This window comes from Pseudonaja textilis, chromosome 13 (assembly GCF_049901715.1).
Source record: "Pseudonaja textilis isolate UNSWEBS1 chromosome 13, rPseTex1.2, whole genome shotgun sequence".
Lineage (NCBI taxonomy): Eukaryota > Metazoa > Chordata > Lepidosauria > Squamata > Elapidae > Pseudonaja > Pseudonaja textilis.
This window is the reverse complement of record NC_142002.1, coordinates 965,551-990,595: the sequence shown is the minus strand read 5'-3', so window position 1 is coordinate 990,595 and position 25,045 is coordinate 965,551. Positions and strand designations below refer to the sequence as shown.

Here is a 25,045-nt window from a genome sequence, read left to right as displayed (position 1 = left end):
CATAAAGAGAAGAGACGCCCACCAGGTGACCAAGGAGAGCCTTCAACGTTGGTAGCCTTCCTGCAGTTGGCAGGGTTTTGCCAAAGGGAGCCCAACTGCTGGGATCCCATTGAAGGACAGCAGCTACTTGCCTTCTCATGACCAGGCTGCCATTGGGACCGCTTAGAGGGCGTGTTTGTTCATCCAGTTTCTATAGTTGCCCATCCCGGTAAATGATTCTGGGCGGCTTATAATGAAACATAACTTACAATTAAATCAATTAAAACATTAAAAGAAAAATAAAGGCGTTCCAAAATAAATACACGAAGCAGTCAAAGATACTAGGCCAGTTAACACTAAAGCCAGGAAATCGGCCCATTCACCAAGCTCAAGGACGCAGCCAGTTTTATAATCCATTCAGCTAGTGACTCTTATTTCGTCTGGACTAAGTTTCTAGTTACTGACCCTCAGCCTTGTCCGGGGCCAGCTAGCTATTTTGGCACGCGAGGCAAAGTCTCGGCACCCTACAGCTTTGGCCCCTCTCCCCGTTGGGTTAGGAATTTCCCCAAAATGGCCTCTTTTTTTCCTTTTTCCTTCAAGTTTTTGAGTTTTACACCAGGGGTGGGATTCCATTTTTTTAAACAACCGGTTCTGTGGGTGTGGCCCTCTATTTTTTGCAGCAGCAGCCCCCAGCTGTTTTTTGGGGGGGCTCCTGGGCCTCAGAAAAGCCTCGGGGGGGGCATTTTTGCTCCCAGGAAGGCAAAAAACAGCGGGGGGCACAGCAGCAGCCCCCGCCCCCCACACACACACTCCCCCACACCCCTTTTTGCCTCCGGGGCCTCAGGGAAACCTCCTGGCGAAGCAGTAAGACAGCAAGGGGGATCCCAGCACAGCTGATCACCGGAATAGCTGATCGTTGGGAGGGGTAGATCTCTGAATGAATCTGCGATTCTGCGAGCAACACAACCTGCCTGCCTGCTTTGCCTGATTTGGGGTAAAAGTTGCTCTTTTTAAAATAAAAAAAAATCAATATTTATATCAATATTTAAAATATTTACATACAAGCTATTAATAAATAAATTAGGCCACGCCCACAGAACTAGTTAGTGGTCCCTGGGATCTAAAATTATGAGTTTGGTGGTCCAAAAGTTTGGTGACCCCATGATAGCCGTCTTCTATCTGAGGGACTATCAGGGAAAGGTGTTGGTCAACCTATTCTCCAAATCATCTGAGGACAGGATAAGAAGTGACGGATAGAAACTTACGAAAGAGAAATTCAACCTAGAACTAAAAAGAAATTTCCTGACAGTGAGAACAATGAATAAGTGGAATAAGTGCCTTCAGAAGTCGTAGGGGGTCCATCCCTGGAAGATTTAAAGAAGAGACTGGACAGCCATTTGTCCAGAATGGTTTGTCCAGAATCCCCTGAGTAGGAGCCCCTTCCAACTCTGTTCCTTTGCTATCTACCTTGTAGGACTAACAACCATGACCCTGGATGACAACGCAAAATGGCTCCTGTGGGTAGCCAAGCAGTTTGAGAATATCGCTGGTGACAATAAAGAAATCAGCCTGGAACAATTCAAAACGGCACTTAAAGTGAAGGAGGCAAGTTGGGTCTGACTGAGCTGTGTGGGGGACAGAGCCGTACCGTGCCGGAATGACCACTGTTGCAAGCAAAAAGTACAGAGATGTTTTATTTCCTCTCTTCCTTGATAGAATTGACAAATTGATCCATGCATTTGATATGCTACTTAAAGTCGAGAGACCTGACGAAGAAGCAGAAAGGCGGGGGGAGGAGCAGATTTTTTTAAAAAAATATTTATTTATTCATTTATTTATTCAATTGATATAGCTGCCTATCTCACATGTGATTTTGAGCAACTGACAAGTTAAAACAACTGTAATACCTACATTGAAATAATTAAAACAATTAAACAAAATATAAAAATGTGGGGAAGTGCCAACCTATAATCTGCAGAAAACACAGCCACCTTGCAGAGTCTCCATCCATGTACCACTGATCTTACCAGAAGACGAAGAAGCCGTAGAGCAGGGAAGCCATGACCCCTCAAATGGAAAGGCAAGAGAGCTGGTGGGAACACACTGGATGAGCCTTTTTGCTGGATGGGAGGGGTTTAAAACATGAGGTGGGCTTCTTCCTCTTGATTTGGACTCTACCCAAGCATCTTCTGTGTGTCTCTAATTTAACACTAAGGGACGCGGAGGCTCAGTGGTTAGGATGCTGAGCTTGTTGATCAGAAAGGTCGGCAGTTCGGCGGTTCAAATCCCTAGCGCCACGTAACAGAGTGAGCTCCCGTTCCTTGCCCCAGCTTCTGCCAACCTAGCAGTTCGAAAGCATGTAAAAAATGCAAGTAGAAAAATAGGGACCGTTTTGGTGGGAACAGCGCTCTGTGCGCCTTCAGCATTTAGTCATGCCAGCCACATGACCACGGAGACGTCTCCAGACAACGCTGGCTCTTTGAGATGGATATGAGCCCCTTAGAGCTGGAAACTACTAGCGTGTATGTGCAAGGAGAACCTTCACCTTTGCTCAATTTAACACTAGACAACCTGTGACCGCTGGGCTCACCGTTTCAGAGAGGATTCCTGACCAGATTCCTCAATGCCTTCAAAAAAGACAGAACTTCTAATGCACTAAAAAAAATATTTAAAATTCAGGGGGATATGATTGGAATAATCAGATGAGCTGTGGTGGCGCAGTGGTTAGAGTGCAGTACTGCAGGCTACTTCTGCTGCCCTGCTGGCTGCCTGATGTAGCTTCTTGGATGAGAAGCGAAATGTTTTATTCTTCCTCAAGGAAAAAAAACAATCCAGTTCCCTTTTGAAGAAAAAAAAAAGTGCCTTTGAGACAACTATGACATGGATGACTGAGAATCTCCACAAACAAGTCTCAAGGCCTCCCCACTAAGGCGAGTTTATAGAGTTGTATTTATCATGGTCAGGAGTGAACACAACCACTGTCACTTCTCTACTTGAGAGATTTGATCACTTATTATTTCTAAATCAAGGCCTCAAGACAACAGAGACTTCTGGAGCTCGAGTCTCTCTCACCTCTGACTTCTCAAACCTTTCCTTCCTCTCTCACAGTCTTTTTTTGCCGAGCGGTTCTTTGCTTTGTTTGATTCCGACGCAAGTGGAACCATCAGCCTGGATGAGCTCCTGGAAACCTTAAAACTGCTGGTCCATGGGAATGAAACCGACAAGCTCCAATTCCTCTTCCAGGTCTACGATGTGGATGGTAAAATTCCAAATGGGTGAATCTGATAACCTGTGTTTTATCAAAATGAGGTTTTGATTTTCAGGTCCTTGTATGGCTGCCAACCATTGTGTCTCATGGAATAGCCCCCAGCGCCCCTAATTTTGGAATGTTGTGTATTTTTATGAACAGATCTAGTGCCTTTGAGTGATCAACAAAACTTTGAGAAATTCAAGAAATGCCACTTCTAAATTGATGCAGAAACCCTTGTCATTTCTATGTCAAAAGATTCCAATTGTATCTGAGGCAGATCTTCAAAAATTGGGCTAAACCTTCATCATACATCGGTTATGGGATAGACGGCTCTTTTGCAAGATCAGCAGGGAGTTAGAATGTATTGGGAAAAGACAACGGATTGATTCTGAAATATGCAAAGAGTTTAATCTAGAGCAAGGGTCCCCAACCCTTGGGCCATGGACCGGTAGCATGAACCAGGCCGCATCAGTGGCAGGCGAGCGTGTAAAGCTTTATTTGCACAAGATTAGGTTGCCTGCATGAAACCATCCGCTCCCTGCCAGCCATCGCCACTGCCAGTGCATGGAGCTCAAAAGGTTGGGGACGGCTGATCTAGAGTCATCACTTGCGCTAAGATTAGCTTCCGTCTTTGGAGGAGATTGTTTTTATGTATTTATTTTATTGATTTGATTTGTCAATCACTTACAAGATAATAGGCACAAGTATAAACACGAGTAGGAATACAGGAAATAGGTACGAATAAATGGGGACAATAGGACAGGGACGGTAGGCACAATGGTGCACTTATGCACGCTCCTTACAGACCTCTTAGGAATAGGGTGAGGTCAATAGTGGATAGTTTGAGGGTAAAAGAGTACATCAAGGTCCCATCAATAGGCCCAATTTCTCAGTAATTTCTGAAGGTATATATAAGGAAGAAGGTTTTAAATGATATAATTTCCATATGATTCCATTCAATCAAAGATTAATTGCAGCAGTTATGCCTCTCTAAGTCTCAGAGGAAGAATCTATAGGAGGTATCACTCTAGTTCCTCCAGGGAAATGTCTTTGTTTTAGGTTGTATAGATACAATCTTCTCATGATCTGGCAAGGAAGCAGAATCTACTGGCTTTGATTTCCTGCTCCACACATTCTGCCCATTGACTTCTTCCTCCTCCTCCTCCTCCTCCTCCTCATAAGAACATCTTAAATCTGACCGGTCATGGGAATTTACACCAAGCCAAGTGGATTTGTTTTCTTATAGGTGGTGGCTCCATTGAACCCGATGAATTTCGCATGGTCTTAAAAGCCTGCCTGAAAGAGAGCTCAATCTCTTTGCCTGAAGAGAAGCTGGATGACCTGACAAGGGCTCTATTTGAGTCAGCAGATTCCGATAAAAGTGGATCCGTCACCTTTGAGGAGCTGAGAAGGGAACTGCAGAGTTTTCCAGAAATCATGGAGAACTTAACAATAAGGTATTTTGAATCCAGTCAACATCAGTCATTTCCGATGAAGGACGTTTCACACTCTGTGTCATCCTAGTTCTATTGATCTTTCAAGAGTGTGAACATTATTTGCAAACTTCAGCTGGCTCATCCAGTCCTTTTTGTTTCTGATACTTATATCTGAAAACCTAAATGGCTTCAGGTAAGTGAGAGAACATCTGTTGCTCCGCATCCAAATTCATCGGTCTAAATTAGTAAGACTTCAAAATGGCTACCTGCCTCGCCCTTGGGGGAAGAGTGGTCTCTGGGCTTATTTGTGTTGAGTATCCCTCTGGATGCTGAGAAGCCTCGAAAACCCCTCTCTCTCCTTTCTCTTTCAGTGCTGCAAGTTGGTTAAAGCCGCCCACAGCTCCCCGGAAGAGCCAAACCCCCCATATCTTGAGTCCTGTGTATTGGCACAACAACAAGAACAAGCTCCTTCTGCTGGGTAGCTATGCCTGTGTGAACATCATCCTCTTCATCTTGGCTGCCCTAAAGCAGGCCGGCTCGGGCATTTGGATCGGGGTGGCCAGAGGCTGTGGGCAGTGCCTGAATTTCAACTGCGCGTTCATACCGGTGAGGAACTGGGCTGCACCTCACATCCCAATCTGTCAAGCCTGTTTATCATCAGGGGAAGTTGGAGCAGGCTGTCAGGAGGAAAACAACGGCGTAACCCTTGTTTACTAGGAAATCCAAACTTCGTTTTAAATGATAATTTTGCCTTAGCACATTTTTGCCCAGAACGTTGCATGCACCATTTTTTTAAAGGATGATGAAACTTTTTCGATTCCTAGAGATGGAGACATCTTTATAACAGAGCGGTCATTCCTGGACAGTTCTGTTGGGAACTTGGAAAGGACGCATGACAAAATGCCTTCAGTGCAAAGTCACAGGCCTTGAACTGTATGTGCAACTGATCAGAAAATGCTCGTTTTCTCACTCCCCTATTTGCCTTCCTGTGGGTGGCCACCAGCACAGTACCTCTGGCACAGGTGGCAAGCAGTCTTGGTACCCCATTTTTTGTTTTCCAGAAATGGGGATACTGACAGACTTTCCTTGAAATGCAGATGAGGCTGGTGCTTTACTTTCCAATTTTAATTGGAAGAACAAATCCCCACCCTCACCCTAGACCCAGGGGCGGGCTTCAAATAATTTAACAACCGGTTCACTGCTTGGTTGCTGGGTGGGCATGGCCATGGCCATGGTGAGTGACCTAGTCAGCCACCTGCACCACCCTGGTTGTGAACATGGGCCACGTGGGGACTCCTGGGAGGAGAGGAGAAGGGTGGGCAGGGCCAGCCCGGGTGGGATTGGCCGATTCCATCTCTGCAAGTCTTTAACAAGTCTTTAAAAAGTTGCCAAGATTAGAGACCCTTGGTATTGTACATTTCTTTTTCAAAGTTATTTCCCTACTCTGCTGTAATATCTTAACTGATGCATTGTTGGCCCCCAATTCAGCTCTTTTCTCACCCTCCATCTCCCGTCCCCAGGTCCTCATGTTACGCCGATCTCTGACTTGGCTAAGAACCACCTGGGTAGCCAAAGTTTTGCCCCTGGACCTGAACCTCGTCCTGCATCAGCTGATGGGCTACATGGTGGGGGCTCTAACTATCCTTCACATGGGAGCTCACATCATCAATTTTGGTAAATGCGGCTCAAATTTTCGTATTGTTTTTCTTCTATTGTTTAATGGCTTTCATTGCTGTGCCAGAGCACTTTATTCAAAGTATTACACATTTAAAATATACATAGAAAAATAAACATCCCCCGATTAAAAACCACAAATATCAAAAAAAACAACGCAAATGTACAGCAAGTTCATGTTGTGTCTGAATTTTTTTTCCAATAACAAAGTTGTCTATCCGACTAGAGACTAATTTTGCAGCTTATGGTGCCATCACAAAGAAGTCTCACTTAAGATGTCACCTGTCCCCTTAGTAATATGTTTGACTGGCAGCCAGCAAAGCTTTTAAGCACCTGGTCCTAAAGTCATGAAGGTTTTAATAGTCAGAAACAGCATTCTGAATTTGGGACCAAAAAGGGACCAGGAACCAGCATACCTGAGCAACCCAGCATGTGGTTTTTAGACTACTAATTGTAGTTTGTGAGCTGTTTTCAAGGTCAGGCCATTGCACTAGATCAGGGGTCTCCAACCTTGGCAACTTTAAGCCTGACGGACTTCAACGCCCAGAATTCCCCAGCCAGCAAAGCAAAGCTGCCTTGGGAATTCTGGGAGTTGAAGTCCGCCAGGCTTAAAGTTGCCAAGGTTGGAGACCCTGCACTAGATCATTAGAGTTCTTGGCAACTTTAAGACTTGTGGACTTCAACTCCCAGAATAGCTGACTGGAGAATTCTGGGAGTTGAAGTCCACAAGTCTTGAAGTTGCCAAGTTTGGAGACCTCTGATCTAGTTCAACGGCTGGGGCCTCTTTCCACATTTGTCACTGACTCTTAGTAGCGTACCTGGTACAGGTAATCCTTAACCTACGACCATAACTGAGCCCAAAATTTATGTTGATAAGCGAGAAAGTGGTTAAGTGAACTTTGCCCCATTTTACAAACTTTCTTGCCACTGTTGTTAAGTGAATAACTGCAGTTGTTAAATTAGTAGCATGGTTGTTAAGTGAATCTGGCTTCTCCATTGACTTTGCTTGTCAGAAGATCACAAAAGGGGATCACGTGACCTTGGGACACAACCGCCATAACTGTGAGTCAGTTGCCAAGCATCCAAAATTGGGCCATGTGACCCCAGGGATGCTACAATGGTCAAAAGTGTGAAAAAAGGTCATAAGTAATTTTTTTCACGGCTGTTGTAACTTTGAATGGTCACTCAATGAACTGTTGTAAATTGAGGACTACTACCGCTTGGTCACTTATATTCAAATCAAAGCTAATGTTCAGAGGTTGAATTACTTTTAAAAATCTAGATTTTGTTTCCTTTTCTATCAATTGAATGCTTTTTTTCTTTTTCTTTTTAATTAATAACTTTATTAAAGTTTACAATACAGAGGTAAAAAAACTAATGCAAACAAAAGAAAACATAAACACTAAAGAAAATAAAAATAAATGAAAAATACAGAAAAGGCAGAAAACATGAAAGGTGACTCTCCCTCTCTCTGGACAAGTGTAAACAATTTGGTTAACTTAATGCCGACTCTAATGCATCAATTAAAAAAAGCGCTTTTTCCTGTATCCCATTCTCTTGCTGTATCAATAATCAAATTACAAACAAACAATTGTAATTTATTTTTACAAATACATTTCATAATTTATTTCACTCCTAATCAGCAAAGGTCTATTAAGAGCTACCAGAAATATTAACATATATATTTTAATCCTAAAAAAATAATAATTCAGTGTTATAATCCAAACTTATCACTTGCTCTAAAAAAAGTTAATCAGAAGAGATCATCTCCTCTCAGATATACTAGTCTTTAAAGGCTCATCATGCCATACTGGTCAAAAAGAAATCCCATAAACAACCGCCAGAAACTAAAACAGGAATATTTTAATCTTTATCCAATAGATCCACTTTATAAACCTCCTTTCATTTTGGAAACCTTGATCCTTAGTCCCATCAAGTCTGGTCTCACAAGTGGACTTCTTATCATTGTCCATTTATCTCCTTCTATCAACAGCTTCCTCTTTGTGTCTTCTCAGAAACAGCTTCTCTTGTTAATCCTTTAAATTTATTCAGAGTTTATTTCTTCCAGGTTGGAAGGGAGATCTCCCAGGGTAGTACAATTTGTTCTTCAGAAAGTTCTTAACTCCAAAGAAATCTGCAATGTGCAACTTTCTAGCATAACCGAGAGAGGAAGCAAGCAAGCTCAGATCTCTGTGAAAGATTCCGAGTGTAGCTTAAGCAAGTGGAAATATCTCTCAGGTCCCCAGGCCTCTCAAACCTGCTGGAGAGCAGAGTTTTGCAATTGCTTTTCCTGCACAATCTCTCAGGAGCCAGACGTGGACAATCCTCGTCTTCGCCTTAATCCGGAGAGGAGTTATGAGAAGCCGATCTCTTCGCTGCTCCTATTTCAGTCACATTCATTGGCTTTGCAAAATGCAGCCGAAGGCTAGTCCTATATTTTTCTTTTTATCTATTTCAAACCACATTTAGTTTCGATGCAAATTTTATTTAAGGGGTAAGTAACCACAATGTAGTAGTAGTACATGGTGCACACACAGTTTGCGGTTGAATAAACAAACTTGTTCCCTGACCAATTAGGGCCTGTTTATAAGTGTTCAGGAAGGAGGTTCTAGGTTTAGATGATGATGAAGGACGAGCCTTCGATGTGCCTAGCAGCCTTCAGGGGTGGCCAAAAATAATGTGGTTTATGGCATTGATCATGAAGGTGGTTGACCTTCGGTAACAGCTGTTAGTTGGAAAAGATATTACCACACTGCTGAGCCAAGGCTACAAAGACAAATAGGACTCTCTGCCTATCCTATTTTTTTCCCTGGTCTTTGCAGCTTTTCTCAATTACAGAAAATGGCGCATAAAATTGTGAAATATTTGTGGAGATGTGGAAATGGCGGTGGAGAGATGATATGGGAGATAGAGAGAATAGAGATAGTGTGTGTGTGTGTGTGTGTGTATAACCTCTTTCTGCACACTTTCTGCCTTTATTATGTACTTTGCCAGGTATATAATTGTTATCAACAGGTTTTACGCTGCTTTGGTACTGAGCTTTAATTAAAGAACTAAAACGCTACTTTTCAAAAATTGAAATGACGGCTTAAATGACTCAATGAAAAACTGCTTACGTGCAAATTGTCATCATGACGCAAAAGGCTGTTTTAGGGAGTCACTTATTCGGTCTTTCCCTTCACCACAGCGAGGCTGTCTCAGGCCCAAGGAGGGTATCATCTCTGGGAATACCTGTTCACCACCCGGCCAGGCATTGGATGGATTCGCGGAACTGCCTCTCTGACGGGCCTCCTCCTGCAGCTCCTCATCTCCCTGATGCTGGTGTGTTCCACCACCCTGGTCCGCAGGAGTGGACATTTTGAGGTGACCTGCTCAGCCTCCCCTTGCTTATTTTGCCTCTTTGTTCATCCTGCAAAGGGAGGGGGCGCACGGTGGTTCAGCAGTTAAGATGCTGGGTTTGTTGGCTGGAAAGCCAGCAGTCCAGGTTCGAGACCCAAAGGCCACACAATGAGGTGAGCTCCCATCCTTGCCCTGGCTCCGGCCAACCTAGCAGTCCCAAAGCATGCAAGTGTGAGTAGATAAATAGCTACCACTCAGGTGTGGGATTCAAAGTTTTTAACAACTGGTTCTGTGGGTGTGGCTTAGGTGGTGGGCGTGGTCATGTGACTGGGTGGATATGGCTTAGTGATCATGTTATTGGCTGGGTGTGGCCAACTCAACACCACTCACATCGAGGCACACATCTCCTCGCCTGGCCTCTCATGACTGTGGGTATGCTGCAACAGTTGTAAGTGTGAAAAATGGTCATAAGTCACTTTTTTCCGTGCCATTGTAACTTTGAATGGTCCCTCCACACAAGCAAAGTACCAGCAAAGGAGGGGGGAAAAACTCCAGAGAAGTTCCTGAGACAGGAAGTCTAGTCCTGCCAAGAATGTAATAAGGGTTAACGGAGAGGCAGTTTCTGTAAGCAACACCAGAATGTTTCCTTCCTGCCTTCCTTACAGGATTAGCCCAGTAATTTCTCCTAACAACTGGTAGAATCCCACCCCTGGTTCCACTTCAGAGGGAAGATACCAGCACCCCTCGATGTCATGATGGCCTTGTAAATGTCTTTGGACAGCACTGACTCAATGGCCTTGAAACGGAGAGGAGCACCGCTCCCCATAGCCTCCCCATTTGCACAGTACTTTGCTTGCTAGTTTGCCTTGCTATCCAGAAGGAGGTCCAGATATTTTGCCGAAGGGAGGCCTTAGCAGCAAAATGCAGCCTTGGAAAAAGCATGAGGCCCAAACCAAGGAAACTAGTTTGATGGAGACAGTGGGTTCTAGGCCTCCCTTAGGTATTAATGTTGGCTGGGTAACTTTGGACCAGTCTCTTCCCCTCCGTTCAGTCTACCTTACAGGGTTTTGGTTGTGGAGGAAGTAGGAAACAGGAGTGTTGACAAAAATACTCAATAGGTAGATTAAAAATGCCAAATCCAGTCTAAACAACTGGTTGACTGTGTGACTAACCATCATAATAGTAATAATAATAGTACCAAAATTTCTGGAGCAGTACTTGGACACCTTTGGCCTTGACAAAATCACCATTGGTCAATGAAAAAAGGCAGCCTTACTTGGAATAGCTTGCAACTTGCCTGTCCTTGGGAAAGGCTAAATAGGTGGGTGAAAATGCCAATCCAGTTTGAACTATTATCTGGCTATATGGACGATGATGATGATGATAATAATAATAATAATAATACAAAGATAGAATTGAGAGGACAGCAACAGGTAGCAAGTGCTGCCTCTGCAAAGAAACTGAAGAAACAGTGGAGCATCTGGTTCGCGGCTGCAAGAAGATCGCAGAGACTGACTACAAGCAGCGGCATGACAAAGTAGCACAACTTGCATTGGAAGATCTGCAAGAAATGCCATTTGCTTGCAAGCAAGACCTGGTGGAACCATAAAATAGAGAAAGTCATAGAAAATGAAGAAGCTGAAGTGTTCTGGGACTTTATCATTCAAACAGACAAGCACCTGCCACATCATACCCCCAACTTAATTGTCGATAAGAAACACACACAAAATCTGGACAATGGATGTGGCAGTACCTGGAGGCAAGAGAATAGTAGCCAAATCCAGTCTGAACATCTGGCTGACTGTGTGACGAACCATCATAAAATTGAGGAGTTTGCTTTGAAAAATGTCTTGTTTTCCCTTCCAGACTCCATTTATCTTTTGTTTTTATGTATTTATTTTGTTTTTCCCTTCTAAAAGCACAGAAAGTATGTCAGAAAGAACCTTACACGACGTGAGCCTATCATGTCCTTTTTCTGAGTCTGAAATGACCAGCGGCCACTGGAGGAAGCTACACCTGGCTGCTCAAAGCCCTGCCCCTTTTCACCTCTGTTGCCCGTGTACCACAGGTAGAAAAGAAATAGGATTTTGTTTGGGATGTTTTGATATCCTGTATGTCCCTCTCTGGAGTAAGGGCAAATAACGGCGTTTTATTTTTGTTTAGTCATTGGTCTAATTTCGCTTTGCTCTTCAGAAAGTCACCATTTTGCTCTTCCTTTCTCACCAGCAGATCTTCTACTGGACTCACCTGTTCTACATCCCCGTCTGGGCTTTGCTGATTGTTCACGGTGCCAATTTCTGGAAGTGGTTTGTGATCCCTGGATCTCTCTTCCTTGGAGAGAAGGCCTTTGCAGCTGCTTTGTCACGTGTCGGTGGCTTGTACATTGTGGAGGTCAACCTTCTACCCTCCAAGGTGAGTTCCACAATGGTAAAGGAAACGGAAACGGGTCTCAGCGTACATAACTTGCTGGTGAGACTAGAAAAGGAACAACGGTTTCTGCCTAATTGTCCAGTGAATCCCTACCACAAAAGTGTCCCCGTGTTCTTTCTTTTGAAATCCAGGTGACTCATTTGGTGATTCAAAGGTCCCCCTTTTTCCACTACAAGCCTGGTGACTACGTGTACCTGAATGTTCCGGTCATCGCCCGGTATGAGTGGCACCCCTTCACTATCAGCAGCGCTCCAGAGCAGCCAGGTAGGAGACTGACCGTCTGAAGGGCAGCTGCATGCCTCTCAAGCCCAGGGCTTTGATGGGAGCAGTCCCCTCCATGTCAAAAGCAGTGGCTCCATTCTCTTTCGGACGTTCCCTCCCTTCCCAGACCAGCCAGGATGCTGAGAAATGGGGCGCCTTGAATGCCCATGGAGCTGCCCAGCACCTCCTGGCTTATGGTCAGGGGTGGGATTCTACCAGTTGGCAGCTATTTGCTAGAACCCGTTGTTAACATTCTAAGCAGTTTGGAGAACCGGTTGTTAGAAGAAATTAATTAATTCCCCCCTGGGAATTCTCTCAGTAACAGACCCAACCTCACTGGGTTTTCAAAAATCAGCCCAGATCAGGCAATTGCTGCCACTTGCTGGGAGTCTTGAAATGGAATCCTCAAACAAACTGGAAACCAGTGTAGCCCTAGTTCATACAAGCAGCCGCATCCTGGACCAACTGTAGCTTCGGAAGGTTGTTTAAAGGTAACCAGCTTAGAGTCCATCCAGATACGAGATCATTAAGGTGCGTGTCCATTTGGGCAGATCCGACACCCCAGAAATGGAGAGAGATGGGATGGTCCCAGCCTCAGGCGAACAGGGCTGGCCAGCTGCTGTGGCCTGAGCTTAAGATTCAAGATTGGACCTGTTGAACCCCTCAATGCAAACCTCACGGCAGCCCTATTGTATTTGGCACAGTGAACCCGCTAGGTCTCAATTTTGTCTTCCGAGGATGTTGGATGAATGGAAAGCAAAGTGTTCAAAGGTTTGATTTGTCCCTCCCCTTCACTGCTCTATATCCTACCCAGAACTTGCCACCTCAAGGAAATGGATTCCAGTTCATATTATCACTTTATACCCGTAATGGTGAACCGATGGCCTGCGTTTCACAGGTGGCATTGCAGACCCATTTGTGTGGGCATGCGAGACCCAGGCAAACTTACCTCACTGCGCATGCGTGCGCCTCCCGGCTGATTTTTGGCCTGTTTGAGGCCTTTTTCCGCCTCCCAGAGGCTCGAGGGAAGCCTCTGCAGCCTTCGGAGGCCGAAAAACAGGCCTGTTTCGTCACTTCCTGTATTTCTGGAAACACTGGAAGTGACTGAAATGGGCCCATTTTTCTGGGAGGCTGAAAATCAGCTGGGAGGCACAGTGCAGGTAAGGGGGCAGTGGCAGCATGGGGGGAGGGGGGAATCACACACACATGCGCAGGGTGTCTGGGGTGCGCGCATTGCCTTCTGAGTGCTGGCACGCGAGCCCCAAAAGGTTAGCCACCACTGCTTTATACTCATCTCTAGTGTTGGCTGTCCTTCGACCTACTAATTTAACCAGGATCTTCTCCTTCTCTTCAAAGAGACCATCTGGCTGCATGTTCGATCACTGGGACAGTGGACTTACCAGTTACATGAATACTTCTGGAATTTTCAGGAGCCTTTTGATGATAATCCTGAATCATCTGTGGCCAGAAAGTCAAGGAACAAGAACAGACTCTCAAGATTTGTGCAGGTTTGGAGTTCAAAATACCTTCCCTCTCTACTTAGTAGTTTTTCTAGTTCTCATTACTGGGTTATCTGTTACTAAGTTTGACTTGACGGATTGTCAGGGGTCCCCAACCTTAGCAACTTTAAGATTTGTGGATTTCAATTCCCAGAATTCTGGAAGTTGAAGCCCACAAGTCCTATGAGATTATCTTCCTCCGTGAACTACAGAAAATCATATCTGGTGACCTCATAGAATGCAATCCATCGGGGCCTCGGAGGTCATCCTATGTGTCGGGATTCTCAGTCATCCGGGTCATAGTTGTCTCAAAAGTGCTTTTTCAAAAGGAAACTGGACTGTTCTTTTCCTCGAGGAAGAAAAACAACACATTTTGTTTCTCATCCAAGAAACTTCATCAGTCGTGATGGTGGGGAGTGGGATGGAGAAAAGGGTCTGACAAGATGGTGGGAAAGGGGAAGTGGAAGGGTTGTATTCCTTTGCAGTCCCCTGGTCTGTTAACACTCTCCGTGGGGGCATAGTAATCTCTGTATCTGAAGTAGCGGGGAGGCTGTGTCACTGCTGTCAAACACATGTTATTTTGAAGAAATCTCAGCCTGCTGTAGATATTTGATGTAGATACAGTTTGATATAGATGTTTAGGATTTCCTGCTAGAACAGGGGTCTTCAAACTTGACCGCTTCAAGATTTCTGGACTTCAACTCCCAGAATTCCTCCTCCAGTCATGTTAGCTCAGGAATTCTGGGATTTGAAGTCCACAAGTCTTCAAGGTTGCCAAGTCTGGAGACCCTTGGGCTAGTATAGAAGATCTACAAGGTCCCTTCCAACTCCGTTAGCCCCTGTGTAGAAATGGCCACTATATCACAGTACTACCGGCCCTAACAGCCACTTTGCACCTCACTGGAGTATCTTTATGAACTCTTTTTTTCAGAAGGGTCTCTTTTGTTCCTCTAACTTGGACCTGCCAGTGGCAACTAATCAGGATGAGATGATCCAAATGGTATCATACACGCCCATCCAGGATTCCAGCATCACCGTAACAGATGAGCCTGAAGAGGTGAGCGCATAAACCAGGGAGGCTAATTCTTGCATACTTTCTCACATAAAGGAAGGAAGGAAGGAAGGAAGGAAGGAAGGAAGGAAGGAAGGAAGGAAGGAAGGAGGAAGAAAGAAAGGAAGGAAGGAAGGAAGGAAGGAAGGAAGGAAGGAAGGAAGGCAGGCAGGCAGGCAGGCTTGTTTTCTATTTCAAAGTAGAAGCTGAAGCTGCAAGGCACTGACTAAATGGCATCAACTTATTTTCTACTTGATATATATATATATATATATGTGTGTGTGTGTGTATTATTTTTATCAGGTTTCTGGCAGGCCCATCAAGAATCGTAGGCTCTGTAACATCAAGGTAAGCTTTCCCTCACTAAGCACCTATTCAGGGGGGAATTCGGTCTCTGAGAAGGTGCATTCTCAATTTGAAGGCCTGGCAAGAAATGAAGGGCAATTGTGTACCAGGGGGAGGTTCTGACATTTGGGTTGTGGTCGCGGTCTGCAGAATTCAAAAAGAGTGCCGTGACGGAGTGGAGTTGTAGACATTTACGAGTAAAAAGAGGTGGGATTTGAAATGAAAGGAGGGAACCCAGTCCCTTCGACGTTTGGAAAAAAACACAACTGGTGGAAGATTATATTTTCCTGCAACGTTTGCCCCATTAAAAAGCTAGCACCATACACCTTTTTTTTGCAAATGTTAACGCTCCTTTGCAAAAGGCTGTAAACTCAGCAAGAATGTAATGCTGAGGACTAGGAAACGTGTCCCTTTTCATGAATTAAACAGCGCAATATTCCTTTGCTTAATCTAGACATGTCCTGTGTTTCAGTGGGGCTAGTGGGGAAAACTGGTGAAATCCTCTGGCAGAGGTCTAGTCAAGACAGTGAAACATCCCCAAGACCCCCCAACAGCAATTACAGTGTTCTAAGTATATTATTCCCACGGGATTTCATCACTTCATTTCTATCCTGCCACCAAAATAACCTATGGCAGAACCAAAAACAGTTGTCTAACCCAGGGGTCTCCAACCTTGGCCACTTGAAGACTTGTGGACTTCAACTCCCAGAATTCCTCAGCCAGCAAAGCACAAGTCTTCAAGTGGCCAAGGTTGGAGACCCCTGGTCTAACCAACAAGAGGTCACAGGCAAGTTTGGCTGAACAATGGGAAATTCTATTTGAAACCATCACCATCCCATCTTATCATCCCTGCCAAATCAAGAGAAATCCTGTCATTTTGTCATGCCTGCTTGCCCAGTATCATGAACTAAAGAACTTAACAAACTCTGTGTGTATGTGTGTGTGTGTGTGAATGTAATCTGTTATCACCAGGATGATGAGGGGACTGGAGGCTAAAACAAACAATGAACGGTTGCAGGAACTGGGCTTGGCTAGTCTAGGGAAGAGAAGGACCAGGGGAGACAGGAGAGCAGCCTTCCAATATTTGAGGGGCTGCCACAGAGAGCAGGAAGGGGGTCAAGCTATCTTCCAAAGCACCCGAAGGCCAGACAAGGAACAATGGATGAAAACTGATCAAGGAGAGATTCAACCTGGAAATAAGGAGAAACTTTCTGACAGTGAGAACAATCAACCCATGGAACTGAAGTTGCCCTCGGAAGTTGTGGGAGCGCCATCGCTTGAGACTTTCAAGAAGAGACTGGACTGCCATTTGTCAGAAATGGTATAGGGTCTCCCGTTTGGGCGGGGGGTTGGACTAGATGACCTATAAGGTCCCTTCCAACTCTGATTATCTGCAATCTGTGTCCCCAGAGGAACATTTAAAAGCCTCATAGTGCGTTTGACTCTACAAAGTCTGCCCTACATTCAGAAGCCTCCGGCTGCAAGGAGAAGGAAGGAAACAACCCACCCTTGCCAAGCCCGGGGCCAAAACACAGCGGATCTTTTTCCCTCCTCTCTTCAGTGTTACATTGATGGTCCCTATGGCACTTCCACGCGCCGGATCTTCTCTTCAGAGCACGCGGTGTTGATTGCGGCAGGAATTGGGATCACCCCCTTCGCCTCCATTTTACAAAGCATCATGTTCAGGTTGGTCTGCCAGAGATCAGAGTCCAAGCTGTAGCAAAATGCTGCCTTAGCATCTTTTTTGTAATAATGTGGTGACCAAAACTGGACGCAAGTATTCCAAGGGTGGTCTTACCAAGGCCCTGTGAAGCGGTGCTACCCCTCTGTTGAGGCAACCCCGGATTTCATTGGCATCTGCAGCACATTGCTGGCTCTCATATTGAAGCAATTTCTGTTCGGACTCCAAGATTCCTCTCACGGCTACTGCTATCGAGCCAGGCTTCCCCTATTCTGTGTCTGTGCATTTGGTTTTATTTGCTTGCTTTCTTTGTTATTGACTCTACTCATTCCTCTTCCCAGGCATCGTATGCGCAAACAAGCCTCCTGCAGCCACAGTAATTCTTTGGATGAGAATATGAAGCTTCAGAAGGTGAGAGATGCGTGCAAGTAGCTTGGAATTCCCTCAAAAATAGCATTTTTATTCCTAAAACCCTCGAAGTCATTGTGCCTGAAGGAATCCTTCTTACAGAACATCCTTCCTGGAATCCTAACCTGACTATTGGAGGCCCTTGATCCTTTCCAGGCGAGGGAGTTTTACAGGATAACCCCTGAAGCTGGAAAATTCTCCTTGCCTAGTCTCTAATCATGGATGGACTTTTTCGTGCCTGTTGAAAGTCTTTCTCCTCTTCCCTGACTTCTAACCTTTTTCTAAACACTTCATCTCCATTAACAAGTGGCTGCTCTAGTAGTTTTTAATTTCGTTTTCAAAACACGGTTCAAAAGCCAATGTAGAAATGATATTTTGAAAGGGACGGTAGTATTTACATTTGTAAATAAGTAAAATGATGGCAACCCCAATTGGGATGGCAACTTGGTTGTTCAGCAAACCTGTTGCTATGTGAAACTGCTCCTGTGCTAACCGTTTTCCTTCAGCTTCCCTTTACTTCACAGACTTGTGAAGGTTATAAATGAAAGGACCGCTCATAAAGTTACCACCGTTAACTCCAAACTGTGGCTGGAATAAAGAAGCAGTTGTTTTATACAGGAGGGATTCCCTGTTCTTTCTCGTCTCCAGGTAGACTTTGTTTGGATCAATCGAGACCAGAAATCCTTTGAGTGGTTCGTCAGCCTGCTTACCCAACTGGAAGGCCTGCAAGGCAATGAAGAGCCAACCGGTGGGCGCCTGCTTCCTCCCGGTCTTCCTTCGCCCCCATCCCAAACGGGGCCCTTTGTGTTTTATGCAGGAATGGCCTTTGCACAGGGGGGGTGGGGAATTCTGATTTCTTAACAACCGGTTCTGTGGGTGTGGCCTAATTTGTGGATGTGGCTTGGTGGTCACATGATTGGCTGGGCGCGGCTTGTATGTAAATATTATAAATATTTAGGTAAACATTTATTTTTTTTGTAAAAAAGAGCCACTTTTACCCAAAATCAAGCAAAGCAAAGCAGGCAGGCAGATTGAGTTGCTCACAGAATCACAGATTCAGAGATCTATCTATCTGCCATCGGCTAGCTCAGTCTGTCACATAAAATTTGCTTGCAAGCAAACTCACAAAATTAACTCACAGCACACTATGTATGTAAATATTGAATTTTTTATTTAAAAAAAGATCAACTTTTACCCAAAATCAGGCAAAGCAGGCAGGCAGGCAGATTGAGTTGCTCACAGAATCACAGATTCACTCAGAGATCTACCTTTCTGCAATCTGCTACCTGAGTCTGCACTGAAAAATAGAAGCTTCGGTCCTAAGGAAGGTTCAGCTCTGCTTTTAGATTAGCTAGAAAGCAAGAAATCCAAGGATTTCCTACTTTCTAGCTAATCTAAATCTCCCGGCACAGCAGAACAGCTGATGGTTGGCGGTGGGCAGGAATAGCAACTTACCAAAGGCAGGCAAGCTGGATGGCGCGCATGCCAGGGAAGGAGTGAGTGGGTAGAGCGGAGCAGGGCCAGCCAGCGGAGCGATTTGCCAGTTCTCCGAACTGTGCAGAATCATAACAACTGGTTCTATAGAACTGGACCAACCAGGTAGAATCCCACTTTGCTTCTGCAGCCTTAAGACTGGACCAAACTGAGGCAGTGGCAAAATCCAGACAGAAAGAGTTTGATTCCGTGTTCTTTTTCTTTCCAGAGTAGCCTAGTGCAGGCTCAGGGGTGGGTGGAATACCCTTCTCTCCCCTTTAGGCAAGCCTTCCCCTTTTGGGCTTTCTGAGGAATATCAAACCAGGCGGACGAGGGACTTGCGGCCGGCAGCCCTCCTTGTCCATGTGGTCATCCTTGGTTTCAAGCTCTGATGCTTAGGTGCTGTTTGCAAGCATGTGCACGCACCTACACCCGGAAACAAGCTTTTCTAGAGCGGAATGGAACTCTGGCTCCAACCAGTTCTGCCCATTAGGTACTAGATGCAGTCTTGTTGGTGCATCTTCTCACCAGTGCTGAAGACAGAGGTTCGAGAAAGGGGGCCATGACGGGGTCTGCTAAAGCCGCCTGGTTTTCCAATTCCCAGCCCGTTTCCTGGAGATGCATTTGTACATGACCGCGGCCCTTAACAAGAGTGACATGAAGGCTGTGGGCCTGCAGATGGCCCTGGATCTACTGGCAAAAAAAGGAAAAGAAGGACTCCATCACGGGCCTCAGGACCAGGACAAAGCCGGGGAGGCCAGACTGGAAACAGGTGGGTTTTTCCTCCGAGCCACACTTAAAAAGACGTAGTCATGTGGTGGTAGCTCAGTCCAGATTCCAAGTTGGTATCTCTCCCCTTGGAGAAATTCTTTCCTGCAGTTTGTTTTATGGCCAGACACCCCGCTCTGGAAGTCTGAACAAAAGCTTTTAATGACAAGCAACGCCGGGACAACACAAGAGAAAGTCTTCCCAACCAAGAAGCAGCAACAAGTATCTTTTATACCCTTAAGCAAGCAGTAAGAAAGATTAATATACCAATCGGCAAGATAGTGATAGCCTACGTACCTGGCACCTATCCATAGTCCGAGGGCAGGGACAGGTCAATTCTAGTATCAGGTGGAGTTGCTTAAGCTACCTGGATTTTATTCTTCCTCAGACACAAGGTGCCACACCCTGGACCGCTGGGGAGCTAAAACCTATCCTGGATCTTAGTGGATCCTTGCAAGCAGACCTCTGGCTGGGGGGGGGGGGGGGGCAGGGGTTGGAGTGGAAAGGTTGCAGCAGTTCTCTCTTTAGAAATTGCTACAACCCAATGAATCACACCAAGCTAGCTCCTGAATTCGCCAACCTCTCCAAATGTATTAGACCTTATTTATCTACACCTTATATCACGTGGCATCTTTCATGTCTTCCTCCTTTGCTCTGTTGCCAAGTCGGAGGCGATTCTTTCAGGGCAGTAGCCATATTTCAAGCAGGACGACATGCTTTGGATATCCCCTCTCAAAAGGATGCCGTGATAAACAATTGCAGCCTTAATTACAAGGAAAGGGGTACAGAAAACTCTATGGTACCCGGTCCCAGGTTTTTCCGCTTACGCTTGGAACCTGGGTAATGTTCTACAGTCATAAAACTAACGTGGGACAACCATAATAGGGCATCGTAGAGTTTTCAGTATCATTTTGTGCCACTGAGTAGCCACCTGGAGTTTTTCCGTCCAGCTATATAAGGCTGACGGCCCAAATTTGCAAACTCTCAAAAGAAGGCCTCTCTGGGCTCTTTGGGGACCTTTTTACATATAGGAAATCTCTGACACATATTTTGGAACAATATAAACGTTATCACAAGAAAGGAAGCCTGCCAGCTGAGGAGGGGGGGTTGCGATTCCCCCGGACCCCTGCTGGATCTCCCCTGTCTTCAGTCACCTCTACGGGGTAACGATTAGCCCCCAAATCCGGCTGGATCGGGGGCACTCCAGCGGCAAGCACAGCAGGAACCACGCACGATTGCAGATTCCTGCCGCCGCCGGAGCCTTGCAAACCAGAAGTTTTGAGATCTTACTGAGAAAGGGAGGAGACAGACATTGAGGTAGGCAGGCCGAGAGGTCGATTGGAGCTGCTGATGGCTTTTTCTCTCTTTCTCAGCTCTTTCAGAAAATCGACAAAGACGACAAAGGAGAAGTCCAGGTTTTCTTTTGTGGCTCTCCAGCTCTTGCCAAGGTTGTCAAAGCTCAGTGTGAACAGTTCACCTTTCCCTTTTTCAAGGAAAACTTCTAGCTGCAAGATGTTAGATTATTTTTTGCTCCTTTTGACCAACGTGATGATGTTCAGCTTGTTTTTAACTCTATGTAAAAAAAAAACACTAGAAAGCATTTGTGTCCCTTTATCATTATAATAGTTTGCATAGTCAGCCAAATGTTTATGCTGGATTTGGCATTTTTAGCCACCTATCAAGTTCTTCCCAAGGACCTGGATCAGACAGATGTTGTTGTTTGATGGTGTTAAATACAAATCATTATCATGTATAATTATATTAGATGATGATGATGATGATGATGATGGAGACATGCACAAGGTTTCCACAGAGCTGGTAAGAATCTCTTTGCTTGCTTGCTTATTTAATACAAGCCAGGAATGGCAGCCGGGAGAAGCGTTTGCAGCTTTGTTTCATTATTTTGCCATCACACCGCTTGCCCTGAAAAGGAAAAGCCTGCAACAATATACCGTAGTCGCATTCTTGCTAATTCTTTTGCACGCTTTTCTTCTTCAGATACTCGGAGATACTTATCTCCCACTATGATTATTTTGCCTGCTTCAAGTAGATACACATTTCTGAGCTTGGCTTTCTCCCCCACTCCTTCTAGTTCTTTTAACCGGAAGAGGGAGCTCCAACACAAACGTTTCTTTAAAATTAAATTCAAACCTCCAATCTCCTTTTTTTCCACAATTAACCATTAAGAATCAATACTAGCAATTCAATTAATATAAACAATGAAGATGAGGGAATACAAAGTAAAACACAAATGACAAGAGATATAGAAATCCCAACAAAATTATAAATTTCCAATATAACACAATTATATCTGAATATATTATGCTGTTTTAACAGATGAAAAACATGAATACTAAGAACTGCAACAGATGTCAATCATTTTTGTCCTACAACTTATTAAAGCCCTTGTCCCCTTGGAATGGACTGCAAATATGTCTCTATTTCAACAAGGTTCCTATATTTACACCTCTATAATTTCATCACTTTTAGCTGTGATAGTTAATTTCTGTGTTGTTGTAACCAACGGAAAATCATAAAACAGAAATCCAACCTAGAACTAAGGAGGCATTTCCTGACTGTGAGAACAAAAGTTGCAGATGATACCAAGTTGGCAGGAATAGCCAACGCTCCAGAAGATAACAGGCTCAGAAGGATCTTGACAGACTTGAACACTGGGCCCTATCTAACAAAATGAATTTTAATGGTGAGAAAAGCAAGGTTCTCTATTTAAGCAAGAAAAACCAAAGGCACAGGTATAGACTAGGTGGTACATGACTCAATAGTAGTAACTGTGAGAGAGATCAGAGTCCGAGTACACAATCTCTTAAGGAGCCAGCAGTGGGCTGCAGTTGCCAAAAAGGTCAATACAGTCCTAGGCTGCATTAGTACCACTTTATAAGGCCCTGGTAAGACCACACTTGGAATACCGCATCCAGTTTTGGTTGCCATGCAGAAAAGATGTTGAGACTCTGGAAAGAGTGCAGAAAAGAGCCTAATTATCCTAAGATAATTAGGAGACTGGAGGACAAAACCTACGAAGAACGGCTGCAGGAAAGGTCTGGTCTAGTGAAAAGGGACAGGGTGACATGATAGCAGTCTTCCAATATTTGAGGGGGTGTCACAAGAAAGAGGAGGGGGTCAAGCTATTCTCCCAAATACCTAAGGGCAAGACAAGAAGCCACCTGGAATTAAGGAGACATTTCCCGGCAGAACAATTATAACCAGTTAGAATGGCTTCCCTCCAGAAGTTGTGGGTGCCCCATCACTGGCGGCTTTCATGAAGAGACCGGACGGCCACTTGTCTGGAATAGCAATAGCCCTTAAGACATATATACCGCTTCACGGTGCATTTACACAGTGCACCTCTAAGCGGTTTAGAGTCAGCAGCCTATTGTCCCCCAAGAGTTTTGGGTCCTCGTTTTACTCACCTCGGAAGGACTGAAGGCCTTGAGCCTGGTGAGATTCGAGCTGCCAAATTGCAGGCAGCCAACAGTCAGCAGAAGTGGCCTGCAATACAGCCCTCTAACCACCGAGGAACGGTATGGGTCTCCTGCCTAAGCAGGGGGTTTGACTAGAAGACCTCCAAGGCCCCTTCCAACTGTTCCTCTGATGCCGTCTAGAGCCCTCTGGACATGAGAGGTTATGCCATCCAGGATTACCCTCTGGTGAGTGGAACCTGCCTGAATTAAACCAGGTACAACGTTTCTCGATTCGGGCAACTTTTAAGGCACGTGGACTTCAACTCCCAGGATTCCCCTGGCCAGCTGCAGGCGCTGAAGTTGCCAACGTGGCTCAGAACAGGCATCTCCAACCTTGGCCACTTTAAGACCTGTGGACTTCAACTCCCAGAATTCCTCAGCCAGTTTTGTTAGGTTCCAAGGCAAAGTCCTAGAGCGGTCCTGTAAAGACCCCAGAGCACCTCAGCATGGCTCTCGTTTGTAGTGCAGCCCACTGAGTGAACACCGCCGCGGTTTATTCGAGGCCCCCTGCCGCAGCCCTCCGGGTACGCCTCCCGCCAGAGACGTTTCCCCTGCGAGAGGCGCCCCCGACCTCGAAAGAAACCGCCAACACTGACTGCCAACAACGCTCCAGGCCGAGCGATTTCTGTCTCTGGAGAGAATAGGCCCCGCCCTTGCCGCTCTGCGATTGGCCACGGCTTCCTGCGCTGCACCGCGATTGGCCCCCCTCTAGCCTCCGCTGAACGACTCTGCGGAGACGCGGCACGCTGGCAATTGGGCGAGAAGGGCTTTAATTGACGGCGCCCCGCAGAGGCCCTCCCACCGAGGTGCTCTCGCGGGAAGTCAGCGGGAAGAGGGCGGGGCCGCTTTCCTCAGGGCCGAGCTGGCTGGACCGGGCAGAGTGGCCAGTGGGGCCGGAGGCGGCGGGACGCGTCCCTTCTCTCCCTCTCGTCTGCCTCCCAGCGGGAGGGGCTGTGGCTCGTCTCTTGGAGGGGGCGGGGCGGGGGTCCGCGTTGCTACGGAGACGGAGGCGCGCCAGCTGCTCCCGGCCTGGCGGGGCCTACCCCGAGGGGCTCGCGCGGGCGGCGGGACGGAGCGGCCCTTCCGATGCGGAGAGAGCCGGCGGCCGTGGTGCTCCTGCTCCGCCCGGGCCCCCTTCGACTCTCCGGTCTGGCGCCTCCTTGGCGCCGGCGGACGAAGTTCCCTTAAGCCAGTCCCGACGGCGGGGAGCGGCTGAGCAACTCGGAGCAAGGTCAGCCTGCGAGTTCCCGAAGGGCCGGGGTGTCGCTCGGAGCCTCCGTTCCCTCAGAAGGAGGCCTGCGGGCAGCCGCGCCGGGGCCCTCCCGGGGAGCGAGGCCCGGGGTGCCCGCAGCCGCTTCTTCGCCCCCGGGAGGGCCGAGGAGGACCGGCATGGAGCGGCTCATGAAAAAAACGTTATTTGGGGAGCCGCAAAGATCTGGAAATGGCTCCGGTCCTGAAATGTGAAATTAAAAAATGTTGCCTTTTCAAACTCCAATAGATTATATTACATATAATAACTGCAGCAGGAATAGCCTTTGCCCAGAATTGGAAAAATGACAGCATTCCCTCCGAGATTGTGATAATAAAAGAGGTTTTGGAGTGTGCAGAAATGGAGAGGCTTTCAATGGGGATGAAGGAGAGAGAAGAGAAATCTGGGATTGATGGGTATAATTGGCTGCAAGGTGGACACAGAATAGATGAAACGGAAGGTTATGGTGTGAGGAAATAATTTGGGATGAACAGGCATAACTATGTATACTTATGTATAAATATGTAAATCACAACGTAATATGAAAATATGACATAAACAAAATAATAGTAATATTTAGTAATATTCCTAGTATGTCAAAGTGAGCAAACACAAATATGCTGCAATGAATGGAAATATGTTTTTAATTGTTTTTTTAACTGTAGAATTTGTTTAATAAAGTTATTTAAGTATTTAAAAATGTTGTCTTTTCTCTCCCCCCTC

At 45.9% G+C, this 25,045-nt stretch overlaps 1 protein-coding gene and 1 long non-coding RNA gene across 2 annotated transcripts; one reads left to right on the top strand and one right to left on the bottom strand.

Annotated features, from left to right (window-relative positions):
- The first annotated feature begins 1,197 nt into the window (after positions 1-1,197).
- Positions 1,198-21,099, top strand: NOX5 (NADPH oxidase 5). The gene is given in 17 exon segments (XM_087941887.1): positions 1,198-1,584; positions 3,088-3,238; positions 4,476-4,686; positions 5,037-5,271; positions 6,186-6,339; positions 9,527-9,702; positions 11,908-12,090; positions 12,240-12,372; positions 13,726-13,877; positions 14,800-14,925; positions 15,223-15,267; positions 16,826-16,950; positions 17,287-17,356; positions 18,002-18,101; positions 19,431-19,525; positions 19,527-19,598; positions 20,968-21,099. Coding segments are annotated over 17 exon segments (2,280 nt in total). The 5' UTR covers positions 1,198-1,464.
- Positions 19,739-23,970, bottom strand: LOC148124706 (uncharacterized). Its single transcript, XR_015745153.1, has 2 exons — positions 23,023-23,970; positions 19,739-22,563 (listed from the first exon to the last, which is right to left on the bottom strand). It is a non-coding gene; the product is annotated as an uncharacterized LOC148124706 (long non-coding RNA).
- Between the last annotated feature and the right edge of the window lie 1,075 nt (positions 23,971-25,045).